At 42.3% G+C, this 20,443-nt stretch overlaps 1 protein-coding gene across 1 annotated transcript; it reads right to left on the bottom strand.

Moving 5' to 3' along the window:
- Positions 1 to 3,428: 3,428 nt before the first annotated feature.
- Positions 3,429 to 20,440, bottom strand: FAM216A (family with sequence similarity 216 member A). Its single transcript, XM_073676306.1, has 6 exons — positions 20,179 to 20,440; positions 19,514 to 19,548; positions 17,097 to 17,221; positions 16,367 to 16,481; positions 4,049 to 4,121; positions 3,429 to 3,749 (listed from the first exon to the last, which is right to left on the bottom strand). Exons 1-6 carry the CDS (start codon positions 20,268 to 20,270, stop codon positions 3,656 to 3,658), a joined length of 534 nt encoding a protein of 177 aa, XP_073532407.1. The 5' UTR covers positions 20,271 to 20,440; the 3' UTR covers positions 3,429 to 3,655.
- Between the last annotated feature and the right edge of the window lie 3 nt (positions 20,441 to 20,443).

The raw sequence follows: 20,443 nt of genomic DNA, 5'->3' as shown, positions 1-20,443 counted from the left end.
GTTACAAGTCTGTAGTCACTCTGTGACTGCAGACTTGTGAATCCTCACATGGCGTGTACTGCTTTCTATGAGGGTTCTCTGGCGCCGGGAGTGGTGGTCATGTGATCACAAGTACGCAATTTGCATACTTCCGGCCACATTCCTACTTGTGCGTCCGTCCTCCCTCAATACATTTGCATTGAGCAAGGCTGCGCCCATCTAGTCGGCACGTGACCACATGTATTCAAATCACATTCTCGCGGTGATGCTCAACACCGGAGAATCCTCGCAGTGCGTACGATGAGAGGATTCACAAGTCTGCAGTCTCAGAGTGACTGCAGACTTGTAGCCTAAGGCCAGGCAACCCCTTTAAGCACAGTCCTAATATCTGGTACCTTTTTATAATCTTTTTATTATCGTGTCTAATCTGTAGTTTTACAACCTCTGGGACATGTTAAGCATAACAAATGGGGGGGAAAGCACCTTTTAAAGGAAACCTATCAGAAATTGTAACCCCCTAAATTATTTATATAACTGTAGCCATTTAAAAGATAAGCCATCTGTTCCCTTCATGATCCCCAAATGCTGCTCCAGTAGTGAGTAATCACATATTTTGAAGTTGTCTGTAAGTTTTATTGGGGAGTGACTATGCACTTATAGCGCCTCAGTCTCTGCTGTATTTTCTACCTAGCAGCACACTCCGCTGGCTCCTTGACAGGTCAGTGGCCATGTACTAGAGCTAATGGCCTGTCAGTCAGCGTGAGGCTCAGAAGCTACAAGTGCATAGTCATGCCAAAATGCGCTTTCGGACACAACTTCAGAATCGGATTTCTCGCTGCTGCAGCATATTAGTGTTTTGGGGAAGGTGTAGGGGTAAAGTATCTGACCAGTTCCCTTTTTAAGTATGTGCCCTACTTTTTTAGTCTGAAATATTAAAATCTTTAAAGGGGTTCTAGAGTTTTAAATTTAAATTGGCCAATGTTACAGTACAGACCAAAAGTTTGGACACACCTCATTTAAAGATTTTTCTGTATTTTCATGACTATGAAAATTGTACATTCACACTGAAGGCATCAAAACTATGAATTAACACATGTGGCATTATATACTTAACAAAAAAGTGTGAAACAACTGAAAATATGTCTTATATTCTAGGTTCTTCAAAGTAGCCACCTTTTGCTTTGATGACTGCTTTGCACACTCTTGGCATTCTCTTGATCAGCTTCAAGAGGTAGTCACCGGAAATGGTTTTCACTTCACAGGTGTGCCCTGTCAGGTTTAATAAGTGGGATTTCTTGCCTTATAAATGGGGTTGGGACCATCAGTTGTGTTGTGCAGAAGTCTGGTGGATACACAGCTGATAGTCCTACTGAATAGACTGTTAGAATTTGTATTATGGCAAGAAAAAAGCAGCTAAGTAAAGAAAAACGAGTGGCCATCATTACTTTAAGAAATGAAGGTCAGTCAGTCCGAAAAATTGGGAAAACTTTGAAAGTGTCCCCAAGTGCAGTTGCAAAAACCATCAAGCGCTACAAAGAAACTGCCTCACATGAGGACCACCCCAGGAAAGGAAGACCAAGAGTTACCTCTGCTTCTCAGGATAAGTTTATCCGAGTCACCAGCCTCAGAAATCGCAGGTTAACAGCAGCTCACATTAGAGACCAGGTCAATGCCCCACAGAGTTCTAGCAGCAGACACATCTCTACAACAACTGTTAAGAGGAGACTTTGTGCAGCAGGCCTTCATGGTAAAATAGCTGCTAGGAAACCACTGCTAAGGACAGGCAACAAGCAGAAGAGACTTGTTTGGGCTAAAGAACACAAGGAATGGACATTAGACCAGTGGAAATCTGTGCTTTGGTCTGAGGAGTCCAAATTTGAGATCTTTGGTTCCAACCAACGTGTCTTTGTGCGACGCAGAAAAGGTGAACGGATGGACTCTACATGCCTGGTTCCCACCGTGAAGCATGGAGGAGAAGGTGTGATGGTGTGGGGGTGCTTTGCTGGTGACACTGTTGGGGGTTTATTCAAAATTGAAGGCATACTGAACCAGCATGGCTACCACAGCATCTTGCAGCGGCATGCTATTCCATCCGGTTTGCGTTTAGTTGGGCCATCATTTATTTTTTAACAGGAAAATGACCCCAAACACACCTCCAGGCTGTGTAAGGGCTATTTGATCAAGAAGGAGAGTGATGGGGTGCTACGCCAGATGACCTGGCCTCCACAGTCACCAGACCTGAAGCCAATCGAGATGGTTTGGGGTGAGCTGGACCGCAGAGTGAAGGCAAAAGGGCCAACAAGTGCTAAGCATCTCTGGGAACTCCTTCAAGATTGTTGGAAGACCATTTCCGGTGACTACCTCTTGAAGCTCATCAAGAGAATGCCAAGAGTGTGCAAAGCAGTCATCAAAGCAAAAGGTGGCTACTTTGAAGAACCTAGAATATAAGACATATTTTCAGTTGTTTCACACTTTTTTGTTAAGTATATAATTCCACATGTGTTAAGTCATAGTTTTGATGCCTTCAGTGTGAATGTACAATTTTCATAGTCCTGAAAATACAGAAATTTCTTTAAATGAGGTGTGTCCAAACTTTTGGTCTGTACTGTATGTCAACAAAGGCTCTGTACAACCATGTACATTGAAATATGAAAGAATGGAATGTTATCAGCAGTATATTGCAAAGTATTACTAAATTTAGCCAAATGTTAAAGGATATGGACACCTTAGGAGGCATTATTTTTTTGGCAATGTGGTTTCATTAAAGTGTTTTGATCTTTTGGCTTCTACATCCTCTATGTATTACATGGCGGTACATGGCAGAATGAGTTAATTGTGAATCCATGAATGATTTTTAGCCAAAATTTGCCTGCATTTAAAGGGCATTTGTCACCTAGGAAAATACTATTTACCTGCAGATATGGAGTTGATCAGCAGGTAAATAATGTTACAATGCAGCCCAACCACCCTACTGAAAGTGCGACTACTGGGAAAAAATTTTGTCTGGGAGCTGCTGGCTTTCAGTCAGTGAGGCGGTGCAGGGAGTGATTTACAGTTACAGCAGTGCACACTATACTGTGATGGGCAGCTGTAAGCACACCCCAGTACTTTGACAGCTCGCTCTGCAGCACAACTGTACGCGACGAGCTTACAGTCTCTGCTTATAGTACAGCGAGCAGTGACTGTGATCGCTCCCTGCACTTCCCCACTGACTGAAAGCCGGCTGCTCCCAAGAAGAAATTTAGTTATTTTTCTTTCCCTAATAGTTGTACTTTTCAGCAGGGCAGCCATGAGGCTTTGCAACGCTATTCACCTGCAAAATAGCCCTATATCCACGGGTAAACAGTGCTTTCAAAGGTGACAGATTCCCTTTAAAAAAAACAAAACCCTACCGGCATTGACAATACGATCTGTTCCTTATAAGCGAGTAACTGACATTCACTCAAATCTTCTATTCTCCTTTCTAGATTTTTATTAAATAAATAAAAACACTGAATACAGGGGATAGTAGGATGGTGTTTGTGTGGTAAAACACACTCACACTATACTGTATTTATCACATTACATACATTATCTTGGCCATGGATGGTAGGAGGGTAATGTTTATACAATTAAGAAGAGGAAGAGTAAAAAAAAAATCCATATTGATTTATTGCTTTTGCAGTGTTTTCAGCTCTCAGTTGGTCTCGTTCATGGAGAGAGAAGTGATTTGCTCACGCATGTCCTCTATGGTCCTTGAGGCTTCAGTAGTTGTAGCTGCTGTATGTACTCTAAATGGCAATAAAACATCAGTCAGTGATGCCATCAAAATGTGGCTATGAAGGTCATATGCACATAAGCTGTATAGAGGCAGACAGGATACCTATACATCAGTGCTACAGAGCCATAGGAGCTGCACATGCTGCTGTTGGTACCTCTGAATGGCACTGTATTGTGAAGATCTTTTCCGATAGAAGCCATGCTGCTATGGAAGAATTCTTCCATGATGCTGTGCTACATCATAATAGCACTTTCTTTCTAGATACCATTTGTGTTTCAGATTGCAAGACAAGGGTTAATAAAACTGTACCTTCTACGATGTCCCATTATTTCATTCTTGCTTTTTCCGCAAGCGGGAGGATTCAGTTGAGCTTTCTTTGAACCTATGTACAGTATAAAATCACAGTTCTAAGACCCAATGTAAAGCAACAAACCAATAAACCCACTCGTCGTATGGTGTGACACAGTATCGTCTGCATGGCCACACTATACGAATCACATTTTCATTGTTTCACAAGCTTAAAAGTGTTCCTATAAATATGTATCACCTATGATCACTGAGGGTTTGATTGCAGGGACCTCCACATATCCTAAAAAAGGGGTTCCCAAGGTCCCCTGTTGGAATGGAGCAGTCGTGTGCATTTGTGTCCATTCAAAGTCAATGGGGTTACTGAAGATGACTAAGAAATACTGCACAGCTATCGCCATCAGTCCTTTTGCTAGTGATTGGAGCTATGGTCACACATGCGCACTACCGTTTCACAAGTGTCTTTGGGACCACCCCGATTTTTGATGGTGTGGTTTCCAGCGGTCGTGGATTTAGCACTTTTGCTTTGGATAAATAATTAGTGTTTAGTATTAGAAAACCTCTTAAATAACATGTCTCATTTGGTCTTAAATACCTTTCACCAGTATGAGCATATAAAAGTGCCCACATCATGGAATAGTGGCTGCAGAGCTGAATAAAATGTAGTTTTTATTATTTAACCCTTTGACGTGTGCCGTAATAGTACGACACAAGTCATATCCCCGTTTGGTGCGAGCTCCGGCGCTGAGCGTGCACCTTTCCGGGCACATGTCAACTGATCTATACAGCTGACGTGCCCGCAACAGCCGCGAGTGGAATCACGATCCACCCGCGGCTGTTAACTAGTTAAATGCCGCTGTCAATATCTGACGGCGACATTTAACTCACGCTTACTGGAAGCGCGTCGTTGGCTCTGCCCATCAGCGATCCTGTCACATGATTGCGGGTTGCCGATGGGTTGACATGACAACCCGGGGTCTGCAGGAGACCGCTGCAGTTGTCATTGTCAGATTGCTATGAGCACCGCCCAGCGCTCATAGCAAGTCAGCATTTCTGCTACACACAGGCGATCTGATCATCGCCTATGTGTAGCAGAGGTGATCAGATAAGGGCAGCTTCTTGTCTCCCATGGAGACTATTGAAGCATGCAAAAAGTAAAAAAAAGTTTTTAAAAATATTAAACTAAAAAAAAATGTTTAAATCCCCCCCCTTTTGCCCCATTCAAAATAAAACAATAAAAAAATCAAATATACACACATTTGGTATCTCCGTGTTCAGAATCGCCTGATCTATCAATATAAAAAAAAAATTAATCCGACTTAATGGCGTAACGAGAAAAAAAAATTCCAAATGTCAGAATTACGTTTTTTTGGTTACTGCAACATTGCAATAACGAGTGATTTAAAACATCGGATCTACCCCAAAATGGTATCAATAAAAACATCAGCTCGACGTGCAAAAAACAAGCCCTCCCCCGACCCCAAAAAATGGAGACGCTACGGGTCTCGGAAAATGTTTTGTTTGTTTGTTGTTTTTTTTAACAAACTTTGGATTTTTTTCCCACCACTTAAAAAAGAACCTATACATGTTTGGTGTCTACGAACTCCTAATGACCTGGAGAATCATAGCGGCAGGTCAGTTTTAGCATTTAGTGAACATGGTAAAAAAACAAAACTGTGGGATTGCACCTTTTTTTTGCAATTTCACCGCGCTTCGAATTTTTTTTCCCGTTTTCCAGTACGCGATATGGTAAAACCAATGATGTCATTCAAAAGTTCAACTCGTCCCGCAAAAAAAAAAGCCCTCACACGACCATATTGACCGAAAAATGAAAAGTTATGGTTCTGGGAGAAGGGAAGAAAAAAAACAAAAATGAAAAAAAATATGGCCCAGTCATTAAGGGGTTAATTTATCAACTCTATTGTGGCGACATTGGCTTGTAAAGGCTATAATTTATGTTAAAGAGGTTGTCCAGGTTTGGGATCATAGTATGCAGTCACTCTATGTGGCTGCAAACTTCTGAATGATGAAAGTGTGCGGTGCAAATGCCATCAGGATTCTCCATTTACCCAGTGGAGAAACTTTTTTTTTTTATTCACATACAAGAAAAACTGATGAAAATCCCTAAATAAATTCAGTCACATTTGTATTCCATGTGGAAAAAAAACCAACTCAGTTTTAATCAGTGTTTTTGATCAGTGATATCACTGTTTGGTCAGAGTTTCAGCAGTTTTTCTCAGATGGAAAAAAAAAACTGACGGATATTTGTCAAGCTTCATCTGTCAACCCGTCCATGAAAAACAAGACTGCTCACTCATTGCTATCTGTTTTTTTTTTTTTTCACTGATCCATACACTTGCATTGTGAACTACCCCAGAGGTTATTATAGCTATGAGAAAAACTGATGTCTGACAGGCTGCCTAATAGATTGTGCAAATCTATTAGGCTTTGATCAAGTGCAGATTCGGAGGCCAGTATTAGGCCTCTGGTTTCCATAGCAAACATCCACTTCCTACGATCACGCTGCGAGAAGCTGATGACGTGACAGGGGGGGTGATCTCCATCTGTCAAACACCTTATCGCTATTGACTGCGGCATTTAAGGAGTTAATTGAACAGCTGCAAACATTGACAGCCATTAATGCGGTTCTCCCAATTTCCTTAAAGGGAACCTATCACCAGGAAAAAACGCTATTAACCTGCAGCTACATGGTTAATCTGCAGGTTAATTGCGTTACTAACCTACCCGGCTCCTGCAGTTAGCCAGAAGCTGTGGGGAGAAAATGACCTTCATACCCCCTGCAGCGTCCCGGTTTCAGTCACAGGGGCGGCGATGACTCTGACGCTGGTTCAGTCACTGCTCTGAGTATACAGAGCGGCAGCTGTAACCGCCCCCCGGCACTGACTGACACCCGACCCTAATGCTGAGCCTGTGTCAGGGCTGGGGGAACGGTTACATCCGCCGCGCTATATACTCCGAGCGGTGACTGAACACGCGCCGGCGCCGCCCCCGTGACTCAAACCGTGATAATAAAGTTCATTTTCTCCCAGCAGCGTTCGGATACGTGCAGGCGCCAGGCAGTTAAGAACGCTATTAACTAGCAGATTAACCCATATCTGCAGGTTTATAGTGTTTTTTCCTGGTGACTGTTTCCCTTTAACTCCTTAATGTAGTTTCTGCTGCTTAGCTTAAAGGGGTATTCCCATCTCCAAGATCCTATCCAAATATGTAGTAGGTGTAATAATAATATTAGCAAATATCTCCAATTAGAAATGTAGTATAGTATTTTTGATTCGCTATCTCTTTCCTCATGTGCAGGCATTGCAGGACCTTAGGTATCCATAGTTACGACCACTAGCAACTAGCTAACTAACAGTAACTTTATCAGTGGACGTAACCATGGATACTTAAGGTCCTGCGATGCCTGCACATGAGGAAAGAGAGATAGTGAATCAAAAATACTAACCTTCATTTCTAATTGGAGATATTTGCTAATATTATTATTATTACACCTACTACATATTGGGATAGGATCTTAGAGATGGGAATACCCCTTTAAATCAACCCTTTCATACAACAGCTGTAAATCCTAGTCCCTAAGTTGCTGTTAGGCCTCATTCACACATCAAAACACAGAAAAGGTGTCAATCTTTTGTTTATCGTTCCACTCCTGGCTTTGGCATGCAAACACTGATGTAAAAATACTGACATGTGAACGAGGTCTTAGAAACTGCAATAGCCACCACACTACAGGCAGAAAAATGTTCATTCGTGAAACCAGCCACAAATCACAAAACCAGTGTTTTGTGTATCTTACGGCTGCATTCACACATCCGTGTGCTGCGCTTTTTTTTTTTCTGGACAGCACATTGACCCTCAGAGTTTCATTGATCATTATGCACATCCGTTTTAAGAACGGGTCCGTGCCTCTGGCCCGTGAGACTCCGAGCATGTCCTATTCTCCTCTGCTTGGTGGATAAGACTTGAGTATTAAAGTCAATGGGAATCCATGAAAACGGATGAAGCATGGAAGACATACTTTGTATTTCAGTGTTCCAACCGTTTTTCACTAATTTATTGCTAAACGTAAATGGTTAAAACAGTCTAACTACTTCAGTTTTTAAAAACCCATGAGAAAAAAAAAAAAGCAACGCTGAGACAATATAGATGCCATATGGGAGAAAATAGAGGATTTCGGGTACTTGCCATAAAATCTTTCTCGGAGCCTTCATTCAGGGACACAGGAGACCATGGGTGTATGTTGCTGCCACTACGAGGCTGACACTAGGCAACAAAAAGTTGGCTCCTCCTCAGTAGTATACAACCACTAACTGGCACAAAGCTAATTAGTTAGTGAGAAAGCAGTAGGAGAAGCAACAAGAAAAACAACTTCTACAGGCCCATCATAGGCACAAAAAGGGAGGGTGCTTTGCCCCTAATGAAGGCTCCGATAAAAGATTTTACGTTAAGTACCCAAAATCCTCTTTTCTCTATCCTTTCATTGGGCAACACAGGGGGCCATGGGGTGTCCAAAAGCAGTCCCAAGAATCGGAACAAATAAGGAGAAGTTCATGCGACTACCACTAGCAGAACCTTCCTACCTAAGCTCGCATCGCATCATAGGTATAAACTCTGTAGAACTTTGAGAGTGTATGAACAGAAAACCAAGTAGAAGCCTTGAAGAGCTGCAACGCAGAGGCCTGATGACGAATGGCCTAGGAAGACCCCATTGTGGAGTGAGCCGTGACTCCGGGCGTGGGCAGTCTATCCTGTACTCAATATGCTTCCAGGATGGCAGAGCAGATCTAACGAATGATTTTGGCCCTGGCGGCCGGAAGTCATCCGCAGTGGCCCACGGGAATCACAAACAAGGAGTCGTAGCGTCCGAAGAATGCTGTTCTGGAAAGATAAAAGCGCAGATCTCTAAACAGATCCAATCTGTGGAGGGACTGTTCTCGAGGAAGAGTTGGGGATGGACAGTAGGATGAAAGGACGATGTCCTCGTTAATTTGGAACGGAGATAGAAGGGAACTGGATGCAACACTGCTTTTTCCTGATGGAGGACAAGGAAGGGAGAACGGCAGGATAGGGCCGTCAGTTCCAAGACACATGATTTTGGGTTGATCGCTACAAGAAAGGCAACCTTCCAGGAAAGCGAGAAGAGAGAAACTTCCCGAATGGGCTCAAAGGGGGAACCCTGAAGGACAATCAGGACTGGATTGAGGTCCCAAGGATCCACAGAAGGAAAATAAAAAGAAACCGAATAGGCAACTCCCTGCAGGAAAGTCCTGACCTGGGAGTGATAAGTCAGATTCCTCTGAAAGAGGATTGAAAGGGCTGAGACCTGACCTTTAAAGGAACTGCTAGACAGACCAGACTCGAGACCTCATTCTAGGAAAGCCAGGAGGAGAAGAGAGAAGGATATGGGGGTTGTCTGGTTGGCATCGCACCAGCGAAAGAAGGCCTTCTATGTGCGATGATAGATGCGAGAGGAAGAGGACTTCCTCACTTTATCATGGTCTGGATAACCTGGTCAGAGAAGCCTGCATCCTTTAAGACTGCGGCTTCAACAACCATGCCGTTAAACTGAGAGACTGAATTCTGGTGGAAGAGGGGACGCTGGGAAAGAAGGTCAGGACGATCCGTGAGCTTCCACAGGGCATTTGCAAAGAGATTGACCACTTCGGCGTACCAAGCTCTTTTGGGCCAGTCAGGAGCCACGAAGATGACTCCTTCTGCCTTGATTTTGAATCTGGGAATGAACGGTAGGGGTGGAAAAAGATTTGGATGGTTGAACTGAGATCATATGAGAACCAGAGCATTGGAGCCGGTCGCGAGACCTGGACATGAAACGCGTAACCTTATTGTTCATTCTGGATGCCATCAGGTCGACGTCAGGTGTGCCCCATCTTTGACAGATCTGCCTGAAAACCAATGGGTGCATGGACCACTCGCCTGAGGAGAGGCCTTGTGACTTAGGAAGTTGGTGACCCAGTTCTCCACCCCGGGATTGTGCACTGCAGATATCGCTGGCACTCTCTGTTTGGCCCATGACAGAATTCAACAGACTTCTGGCATGACTGATTCGCTTCAAGTTCCGCCCTGGTGTTCATGTATGAAACGGCCGTGGCATTATTGGACTGGACTCACACTAGGCGGCCTGCTAGGAGCTCCTGCCAGTGCAGGAGAGTGAGATAGTTGGCCCTGAGTTCCAAGATGTTGATGGGAAGTGAGGATTCCTGAGCTTTCCAGCAGCCTTAGACTGTGAGCTGGTGAAACACTGCTCCTCACCCCAGCAGGCTGGCATCCGTTGTCACTATCTGCCAGTGTAAGAAATGATCTCCCAAGGCCAATGAGGGGAAAAAGACGCAGCCAGGTAAGGGTCTGTCTCACTCGCATAGGAAGGAACATGGGACAATCCAAAGAGGAGATCTCCTTGTCCCAACGCAATAGAAATGCAAGTTGAAGGGGGCGAGTGTGGAACTGTGTGAAGGAAACTGCTTCCATTGCGGCTACCATCCTGCCCAGCACGCTCATGCAGATCCGAAGCATGCAGTGCGATGGGCGCCTGAGGGAAGTAGGAGGGAGGAAGCCTTTTCTTCAGGATGAAAGACCCTGGCGCCTTCAGTGTCGATCGTTGGGTCAGGATCAGAGACAACATAGCCCTGTTGATGAGCCAGCCCAGGAAAGAAAGGGTGTTGAGAGTAAGCTGAAGACTCTCGCAGCAGTCTCGATAGGATGGAACTTTGATCAGAAGGTTGTCCAGGTAGGAAATGACTAGGGTCCCTCTGGGACGTAGGAGTGCCATGACGGCCGCCATGACCTTCGTGAAGACCCTGGGGGTGGAGGAGAGACCGGAGGGGAGCGTTGTGAATTGGAAGTGACAATCCTGTACTGCGAAGTGGAGAAATCTTTGATGTGATGCGCAGATTGGAATGTGAAGGTAGGCATCCTGGATGTCCTCTAAACAGAGGAATGGGTTCCTTGGAGGCTATCACCAAATGGAGGGACTCCATCCTGAAAAGGCGAAGATGCTCTTGCTTGTTCAGGAGTCTGAGGTCCACGATAGGATGGACAGAACTTTTGGAACCACAAAAAGGTTTGAAGGGAGGAGATGGCCTGAAAAAAACAGGAACCAGTGAGGGATGCCTTGGGGGCCCGGATTGAAAATAAAACGATAATGGGGAAGAGATGGAAAATTTTGTAACCGGTGGAGATAACCTCACTGACCCAGGCGTTGTCTACTACGGAGAGCCACACATCCCTGAATAGAAGAAGATGGCCACCCATCCTGGGAAATAAATAAAAAGGGAAAAGATTAATAAAACACATCAAAGCATCACATCAGATAGAAACGAGTCTGAGAGAAGACCAGTGTCAGCCTCCTACTAACACTAAGCTAAAACTGATTAGCTTTGTGTCAGTTGGTGGGTGTACACAGCTGAGGAGGAGCTAACTTTTTTTTTGCCTAATGTCAGCCTCCTAATGGCAGCAGCATACACCCATGGTCTCATGTGTCCCCCAATGAAGTGATAGAGAAATGGTCTGTTTTACATGGATATAAAAAACAGGCACAGGTGAGTAAAAAAAAAAAACTTTTTTTTTTTTGCACAAATTAGGCCAAAATTCTGTCACGCTAGCTTGATCAATATGCTGAAATAGATCTTCCCAATTTAATGTGTTTTCAGCCTAATTCTGTAGTATCTTTAGCTACGCCTTTACACTAATTAGAATTGTCCTAAAACAACTGAACTATATTTTCAAACATAAATCTTCCTATTAAACGTAGCCTGTACACTATGCCTCATTCACATTTACGTATTTTCAGTATTATGCAGCAACTTTTAGGTTGCGTTCACACGTTCAGTATTTTCCATTAGTATTTGTAAGCCAAAATGAGCAGTGGAACAATCAGAGGAAACTTATAATAGAAACACGTCAACAATTCTATATTTATCACCGGCTCCAGGTTTTGGATTGCAAATGCTGATGTAAAATACTAGCCAAACGCTGAAGGTGTGAACATGGCCTTAGGCTACATTCCCACCATTTCTACACCCATTAAGTAAAATAGATAACTTGCATTTTTTCAAAAATACACAGAATAAAAAAAACTCACCAAAAACTCATCGTGGGAATGTAGCCTTAGGCTAAGTGCAGTCCACTCCTGATTTTGGCTTGCAAGTACTAAAGTAAAAAACTCACTAAATACTCAACATGTGCATGTAGCCTTAAAGTCGAAAACTGCAGTGGATACTAAACACAGAAATATACTGCAATTATACTTCTCTTTTTTGTATTGAAAAAGCACTTTGCATACATTTTCCATTTTGACAAAAATATAACAGCAGACAGAAAAAAAATAAAACATAAGTAAAAACATTTTCCATCATCATCATGGATAGGATACAGAGGTACTGTAACAACATAGTACATCCAACTTGATAGTAAACCATCAAAAATGCAAGAATCAGAGCATAAATATGAAATATTGCTATGGAGATATATCATCAGACCAAACTCTGTCTGCCTACCCACAATAAAGAACCCTGAGCTGCAGAATGTCGAAATTGCATTGGGTTTCTGAAATTAGTCTATTCATCTAAGATTTGTGTAGGGAGGAGCGACATAAGCCCCAGGTCTCTTAATGAGATAGCCTTGTCTTCTAGAATGACTTGTATTCATGCTTAGTATTATTTGTTTTATTTTTTGTTCATTAAAGGGCACCTGTCTGCAGGTTTATAGACCCCAAACTAACATCTATGTAATGGTGATTACGTTCACACCTTTATTTTATAAGTCCATATCTCTGTTTTGTAAAACATCCAAATTTTTATGCATATGAACCACAAGCGCAAGGGGGCATGTCCCTGCACTTACAGCTCTTTGTCCTCTCTCCCTTTTCCTCCCCCACGGCCAACCTCCTGTTAGTGACTGACAGGTCAATTCTCTCTGTCACCAGGTCCTCCGCCTGAGATCTCACACAAGTGGAGGCCCCATGCGCAGTAAGGTCCTGATAACGTTATGAGCCACCCCTGGGAATGACGGCGTTTGCACAAGATCGCTGGGAAAAGGTCACAGAGAAGAGTGACCTGTCTGTCACTAACAGGAGGCAGGTAGCGAGAGGAGAAAAGGGAGAGACCAGAGAGCTGAAAGATCACAGCTAAGCCCCTTCCACTTGTAGCTCATTTGCATAAAAATGTATCCACATACTTCAATAAAGCGGAGACACAGACTTAAAAAACAAAGGTATGGACGTAGTCAACATTACAGGAATTTCACATAGATGACGTTAGTTTGGGGTCTACAAACCTGCTGACAGTGTCCCTTTAACTCTTGGGAGGGCTCAGGTCCAGCTAATAGAATGCCAATAGTGTGAGTGCCTAAAAGAGGATGCGGGAGGCACCCAAAGCCACAGCTAATCAGAATTCAAGCCCTTCTCTAACACCCAAAACACATTTCCTGGGATCTGCCAGGGGCCTAATCCCATATACTTTCTTCACTTAGGTCCCCTCCAGTAAGTTACTATGGATGAGCATCCCCATCATTACATCTGGGGCAGTCTCCATCCGGGCATAATTTTTAAGGGCTCTTTCACACATCCAGATATTTCGAGTACTGGAAAAAACAGTACCGGAGATATCTGAGTCCGTGTGTACCTGTGTGGCATAGATTGGGTACGGAAAGTATTCAGACCCCTTTAAATTTTTCATTCTTTGTTTCATTGCAGCCATTTGGTAAATTCATTTTTTTCTCTCATTAAAGTACACTCTGCACCCCATCTTGACTGCAAAAAAAAACAGAAATGTGGAAATTTTTGCAAACTCATTAAAAAAGAAAAACTGAAATATCACATGGTCATAAGTATTCAGACCCTTTGCTCAGTATTGAGTAGAAGCACCCTTTTGAGCTAGTACAGCCATGAGTCTTCTTGGGAATGATGCAACAAGTTTTTCACACCTGGATTTGGGGATCCTCTGCCATTCTTCATTGCAGATCCTCTCCAGTTCCGTCAGGTTGGATGGTGAACATTGGTGGACAGCCATTTTCAGGTCTCTCCAGAGATGCTCAATTGGGTTTAGGTCAGGGCTCTGGCTGGGACAGTCAAGAATGGTCATAGAGTTGTTCTGAAGCCACTACTTTGTTATTTTAGCTGTGTGCTTAGGGTCATTGTCTTGTTGGAAGGTGAACCTTCGGCCAAGTCTGAGGTCCAGAGCACTCTGGAAGAGGTTTTCATCCAGGATATCTCTGTACTTGGCAGCATTCATGTTTCCTTCAATTGCAACCAGTCGTCCTGTCCCTGCAGCTGAAAAACACCCCCATAGCATGATGCTGCCACCACCATGTTTCATTATTGGGATTTATTGGGCAGGTGATGAGCAGTGTCTGGTTTTCTCCACACATACCGCTTAGAATTATCACCAAAAAGTTCTATCTTCGTCTCATCAGACCAGAGAATCTTATTTCTCATAGTCTGGGAGTCCTTCATGTGTTTTTGAGCAAACTCTACGCAGGCTTTTATATGTCTTGCACTGAGGAGAGGCTTCCGTCGGGCCACTCTGCCATAAAGGCCCGACTGGTGGAGGGCTGCAGTGATAGTTGACTTTGTGGAACTTTCTCCCATCTCCCTACTGTATCTCTGGAGCTCAGCCACAGTGATCTTGGGGTTCTTTTTTACCTCTCTCATCAAGGCTCTTCTCCCATGATTGCTCAGTTTGGCTGGATGGCCAGGTCTAGGAAGACTTCTGGTGGTCCTAAACTTCTTTCATTTAAGGATTATGGAGGCCACTGTGCTCTTAGGAATCTTGAGTAACGCAGAAATTCTTTTGTAACCTTGGGCAGATCTGTGCCTTGCCACAATTCTGTCTCTGAGCTCCTTGGGCAGTTCCTTTGAGCTCATGATTCTCATTTGGTCTGACATGCACTGTGAGCTGTGAGGTCTTATATAGACAGGTGTGTGCCTTTCCAAATCAAGTCCTATCAGTTTAATTAAACACAGCTGGACTCCAATGAAGGAGTAGAACCATCTCAAGGAGGATTACAGGGAAATGGACAGCATGTGACTTAAATATGAGTGTCTGAGCAAAGGGTCTGAATACTTATGACCATGTAATATTTCAGTTTTTCTTTTTAAATAAATTTGCAAAAATTTCTACATTTCTGTTTTTTTTTCAGTAAAGATGGGGTGCAGAGTGTATTTTAATGAGAAAAAAATTAACTTTTTAGAATTTACCAAATGGCTGCAATGAAACAAAGAGTGAAAATTTTAAAGGGGTCTGAATACTTCCCGTATCCACTGTCCATGTGGCTACCATGTGCTGCATCAGAATCACACATACTGGTGCCTAGGAAACAGCGGTACAATTTGCGCTGTTCCCAAGCGCTGGGTGCTGAAGGAATCTCTCATGATTGTCCCTTGCTTGTGCTGTGATCAGCGCGAGCAAGGGACAATATTGAGAGTAGTATTCTGCTGCGGCTGTCTCCAACAGGTGTAAAAATAAGAATAAAATAAAAAAAATCATTATACTCACCTAGCTTGAGACGACTGCACATGCTGAGGAGCAGATGAGAATGACTCGCTGCAGCAAGCAGGCCATTGAACTGCACTGAGCTCACTGAGTGACAAGACACCGCTAATGAGCTCAGCGCAGGTCAGGGGCCTGAGCGCTGCATTGAGTCATTTTCTCTGCTCCTCAGCGTGTGCGGTCGTCTCAAACCAGGTGAGTATAATGTTTTTTTTTATTTTATTCTTATTTTTACACTTTTTGAAACAGCAGCAGCAGAATACTACTCTCAACTTTGTCCTTTGCTCACGCTGATCGCAGTGCAAGCAGGGGACAATGAAAAGAGATTCCTTCAGCACCCAGCACTTGGGAACAGTGCAAACTGTACCGCTGATTCCCAGGCGCCGGTACGTGTCACATTGATGACACGCGGATGTCATCCATGAGTCATCAATGCGGAGTGCAAAAAAAGGACATGTCAGCGTATTTTTCACACGTACACATGCTTTGTGGAAACACACTGACATGTGCGCAGACCCATAGATTTGAATGGGTCTACGTGTGTATGTGTCTCCAGGGTGTGTGAAAACTGTCACCATACTTACTGGAGACACTGACATGTGAAAGAGGCCTTATCCACATTTTTGGATATAATATAGTAATTACATATATAGTTAAAAAAAGGAAGATTTTCAAGCTGAGCTGTTGATAACAGCAGAACTAAATCATTTATAGAAACCTCCTCACATTCCATATTTACTGTGTATCTTAAGTATGATTAGATAAAAACATTTCTTTGTGTTTTAACATGTCGTACCACATCGTATCTGTGAACGCAGATGTTTTTCAGTCAGGGCTCTCATGTTGCTGGTGCTGTAGATTTTGGCAATGCTGCATAAATATCGTTTTTGGCCCATAGTAAGGTCTGCATGCTAAAATATAAAATGTACATGAAAAAAACAGAATTGTACCGATTAGTTGTCAGCTTCATAGAATTGTTATATTTATCTAGAATATTATCTACAAGCCAACACTGCCGCTTGAGGGCCTCACTCCAGAAGCCCCATTGGTTTTGGTGGGATGGGCCAACTATCTGATGCATATGGGGGCCTTCTGACTTTCCCAGTTGGGGGGAAAAATGATCGGTCAGTTGGAATTTCAACGGCTGATCTTTTGTTTTCAGGAGAGATAAGCCACAGCCAAAGGAATCCGATAGCGCCATTCTCCACTCTCCCCGTTGAAAACACAAGACCACTCAGCCAAGGCATACTCCTGTAGAAGCAATTGTAGGGTGTATTGTCTGTGTATGAATCTTATACAAAAAGCCTCCATATGAAACCAGAGGAATGTGGAGGTACAAAACAGCCCTACAGGATTTTATACACCTCGTATTATCGCCTCATAAAACTCTGACCCTAAGACCCCTTCCCAATCCCAACTCCCACCCACCCCCCACCCCACAAAAAAAAAAACACATTAGATAACCCCTACATTTTCCTTTGTGCTTTCTGCTATTTATACACTAAAGTAAGTAAAAAAGACCCTACCTTCAGAAATGCTTCATTCTTCATAGTCCTTGGAATTTTGACAGTTTTAACCTGCTGTCTTAAAGGAACACTCTGCAGTCGGCATCCTTTCTGTGCTTCCTTTGAATTCATATTAGCATGAGTTCCTTTAAAAAAAAAGTAAACAATTCTTCCTCTACAATCTTTAATGCAGTGATCATGCACATAAAGTTTACTTAGAGTTCACAGAAACACCATATTTCCATATTTATTGCCATAACAAGGGGATTCCCTTTGGATGTCCTAGAGGAATACTGATTGAAGCTGTTTAAAACCAATCTAATACTCTCACTGCAAAGGTTAAGAATTAGTCCGGCTGCCCCACTATAACAAGTGGAATCCCCTGACATTTATTTAATAGTTATAACCATCTTAAAATTAAGGTTTTGTATTAATCTGAAACATAAAAAATCTAAATAATTACACTTTGTACAACGGACAATAAAGTAGTGAGAATAAGCTGACAATTTCATGCAGCTCGCTTGTCAGCTTTGCCGTATAGACTGGGGCAATATGAACAAAGTCCTGTTACTATCATAAAAAGGGGTTTCCTGTGTTTTTTTTTTTAAGTCAGCCATGGAAGGGAAAAGCTAAAAAAAGACATGCTTACCCAAGAAATCTGCCCTTCCCTACGACTGTCTCTGCTAGACCAGAAGAGATGACGTTGCGACTTCCATTCACCTGACCCTGCAGCCAATCAGTGGACAGGTGGTTATGATGTCATCTTTCCTGGTCCGTGAGCAATGATTGGAGCAGCAGTGCTGGAGCAAAGGACAGATTCCCGTGAACAGTATGCTTTCTTTGTTCACTGTATAAGCATCCCTTCCCATACCTTACCTTTAAAAAAAGTCAGTAAAACTCCATTAATTCTCTATTGTATAGCTGGAGATCTAGATAATAAAGGATAGCAACACTACAATATTTACACGTATACAGATGATTGCGGCCTGTCCTAAGGTCTGTTATTGGCTGTAGCGGTCACTTGCACATGTATGGCACACCATCACTGCAGGAACTAAGCAGACCAACACTGACCATAAAAGTGGCAACCTTAGAAATTCTTATTTCTTCCTCATGGCCAATTTTTTTAAAATACTAGAAAACCTCTTTAGGGCATGTAAGTTAATTAAAGAAGTAACTCTGGTAGCTAAAGTGGAAGCAAAATTTTTGGTAAGTAACCAGAGGAGGCGCAGGATATGGTAGCATGCAATAGTTGCAATGATACCTGGTTAGTTTGCGATCAGCCAAATTCGTCTTTTTATCCATATGCAGATTAGACTTCAAGTGCACTTGGGGTGTATTGAGCACTTGCAGTCCATAGCTCCTTTTCACTTCTTCTCACCCGATGCCGTTGTTTGCTACTTGACAGTGGAGACGTAGGGTGTGATTCGATAGTTTTCTTTTTTGTCTTGTAATATTCGTTGCCATTTTTATACCAAATTCTTCAAAATGGTGCACGCAGTTACAGAATTTTGCGCAGAATCTGAAACATTCTTTGCTTTTACCGTGTTTTGCGACTTCTTAGGGCAAACAGTTGTACATTTTGCAAAATGGTGCAAAAATTGCGCAGGAATTTCAAGTGTACATGAAATAACTCTGGACAGGGACTGGAGGTTATTGGCAAAATAATTTTCGAGAAAGTCGCAAATAATTGGTTGAAAACTTCTGGAAACCCTAAACTTCATCCAAAGTGGCAAACTAAAATAAAAATGGCGAACACATTTAAAAAAGGTTTCATAAAAGACACAAATGGAAAAATTAATATAGTACACAAAAAAGTAAAAATATGCTAAAAACTCAAGAAAAACAAATGCAGTATTGAATTGGAGCCATTGTCTCTGCTATATGACGTCACCTCTGTCTGTGGCTGAAATATCTCACCCACGCAGAGCTCTTCTTTTGGGTGATGCATGTAAAATATGTTACTATGTGTTCCTCAAGTCCTTACATCTTGTACTGCACATGCCTCAGCCAATTTTGTGCAGAGGGAGAGATGATGTCTTACAGCTGAGACTCTGTCTACACGGTCATTCCAGCAGCAGAACGTGCTGTTCGGAGGGGAACAGTGGAGAGGGCCATGGACTGCAGGTGCATAGATACGTTCCCAATGCACTTGCAGGATAATTTGCATATAGATAAAAATATGAAATCTGTCGTAATTGTTGCACACCGTCCCATCCTGCACTACCTCTGGTTGTCAACCAAAAATGTTGCTGACCTTTCCCTTTAAGAGTGACCCCAGTTTTGTTTAGTGGACCTATCTATGTATTACAAGGAGGACCATTTAGGAAAAAGATGTCTGGCATCTCACAACTTCCACCAGTTGAATTAGTGACTACCACGGTGGCTTGTATCTGGGAAAAGTAATTAATAGGACAGAAATCTGATCTCACACACACCTTCTTGAAGATCCTTGTGACTAAAATCCATGGTCCTAAAAGAAAAAAAAAAGATGTAGCTGTGTGTAAAGAATATAATATAGTACATAAGAATATACATTATAGCAATATATATAGTTTATAACATACAGAATGATAATATATAGTGTATAATATACTTTCTAACAACATATAGTATATAATATACAGTGTAACAATGTAATACACAGTATTTAATACACAGTATAACAGAATATATAATAAACAATATGTAGTATATAATATACAGTATAACAATATAATATATAATTATATACAGTATAACAACATATTGTATATCATATATTAACATACATTATAGAAATATAATATATAGTATATAACCTACAATATAACAATATAATATATAGTATATAATAATTTAGAAGATAGCAATATAATATATACCGCAGTTTAGTATAACAATATAACATAGTAATATATAGTGTATAATATACAGTAGAACAACATACAATATAATATACAGTAAAACAATACACTATATAGTATATAATTTAGAATATAGCAATATAATATATAGTTTATTTAGTATAAATGTAATATAAAGTATATAATACGCAGTATAACAATATAACACATAATGTGAACACACAGTACAGCTGTCAGTAGCAGGCATCCACACTGACCTTACAGTGACCTTCTTCTGGTCCTGCTGATCCTCCGGTGGCCTCTTCTTACCCGTAGAAGCAGGGGCGCTGCAGGCCGAGTGTCCCTCCATCTTCTCTAGCTGCCTCTCCCAGGTACCAGCCTTCTAGGAACATGTCCGGTCTCCATGGTGACAGGCGCACTGTGGGATTCACATCTGTCGCCTCCTTGGATGCTCTTGGAGAGAGAAGTCAATAACTGCAGCGCATGCGCAAACTTTTAGCAGCGCTACTGCAAGTAGTCATT

The sequence above is a fragment of the Phyllobates terribilis genome, unplaced genomic scaffold (assembly GCF_046119375.1).
Source record: "Phyllobates terribilis strain yellow unplaced genomic scaffold, ASM4611937v1 Scaffold_1__5_contigs__length_1240528914, whole genome shotgun sequence".
Taxonomy (NCBI): Eukaryota; Metazoa; Chordata; class Amphibia; order Anura; family Dendrobatidae; genus Phyllobates; species Phyllobates terribilis.
Note: the sequence above shows the minus strand (reverse complement) of the source record. Positions and strands in the feature narration are given on the sequence as shown.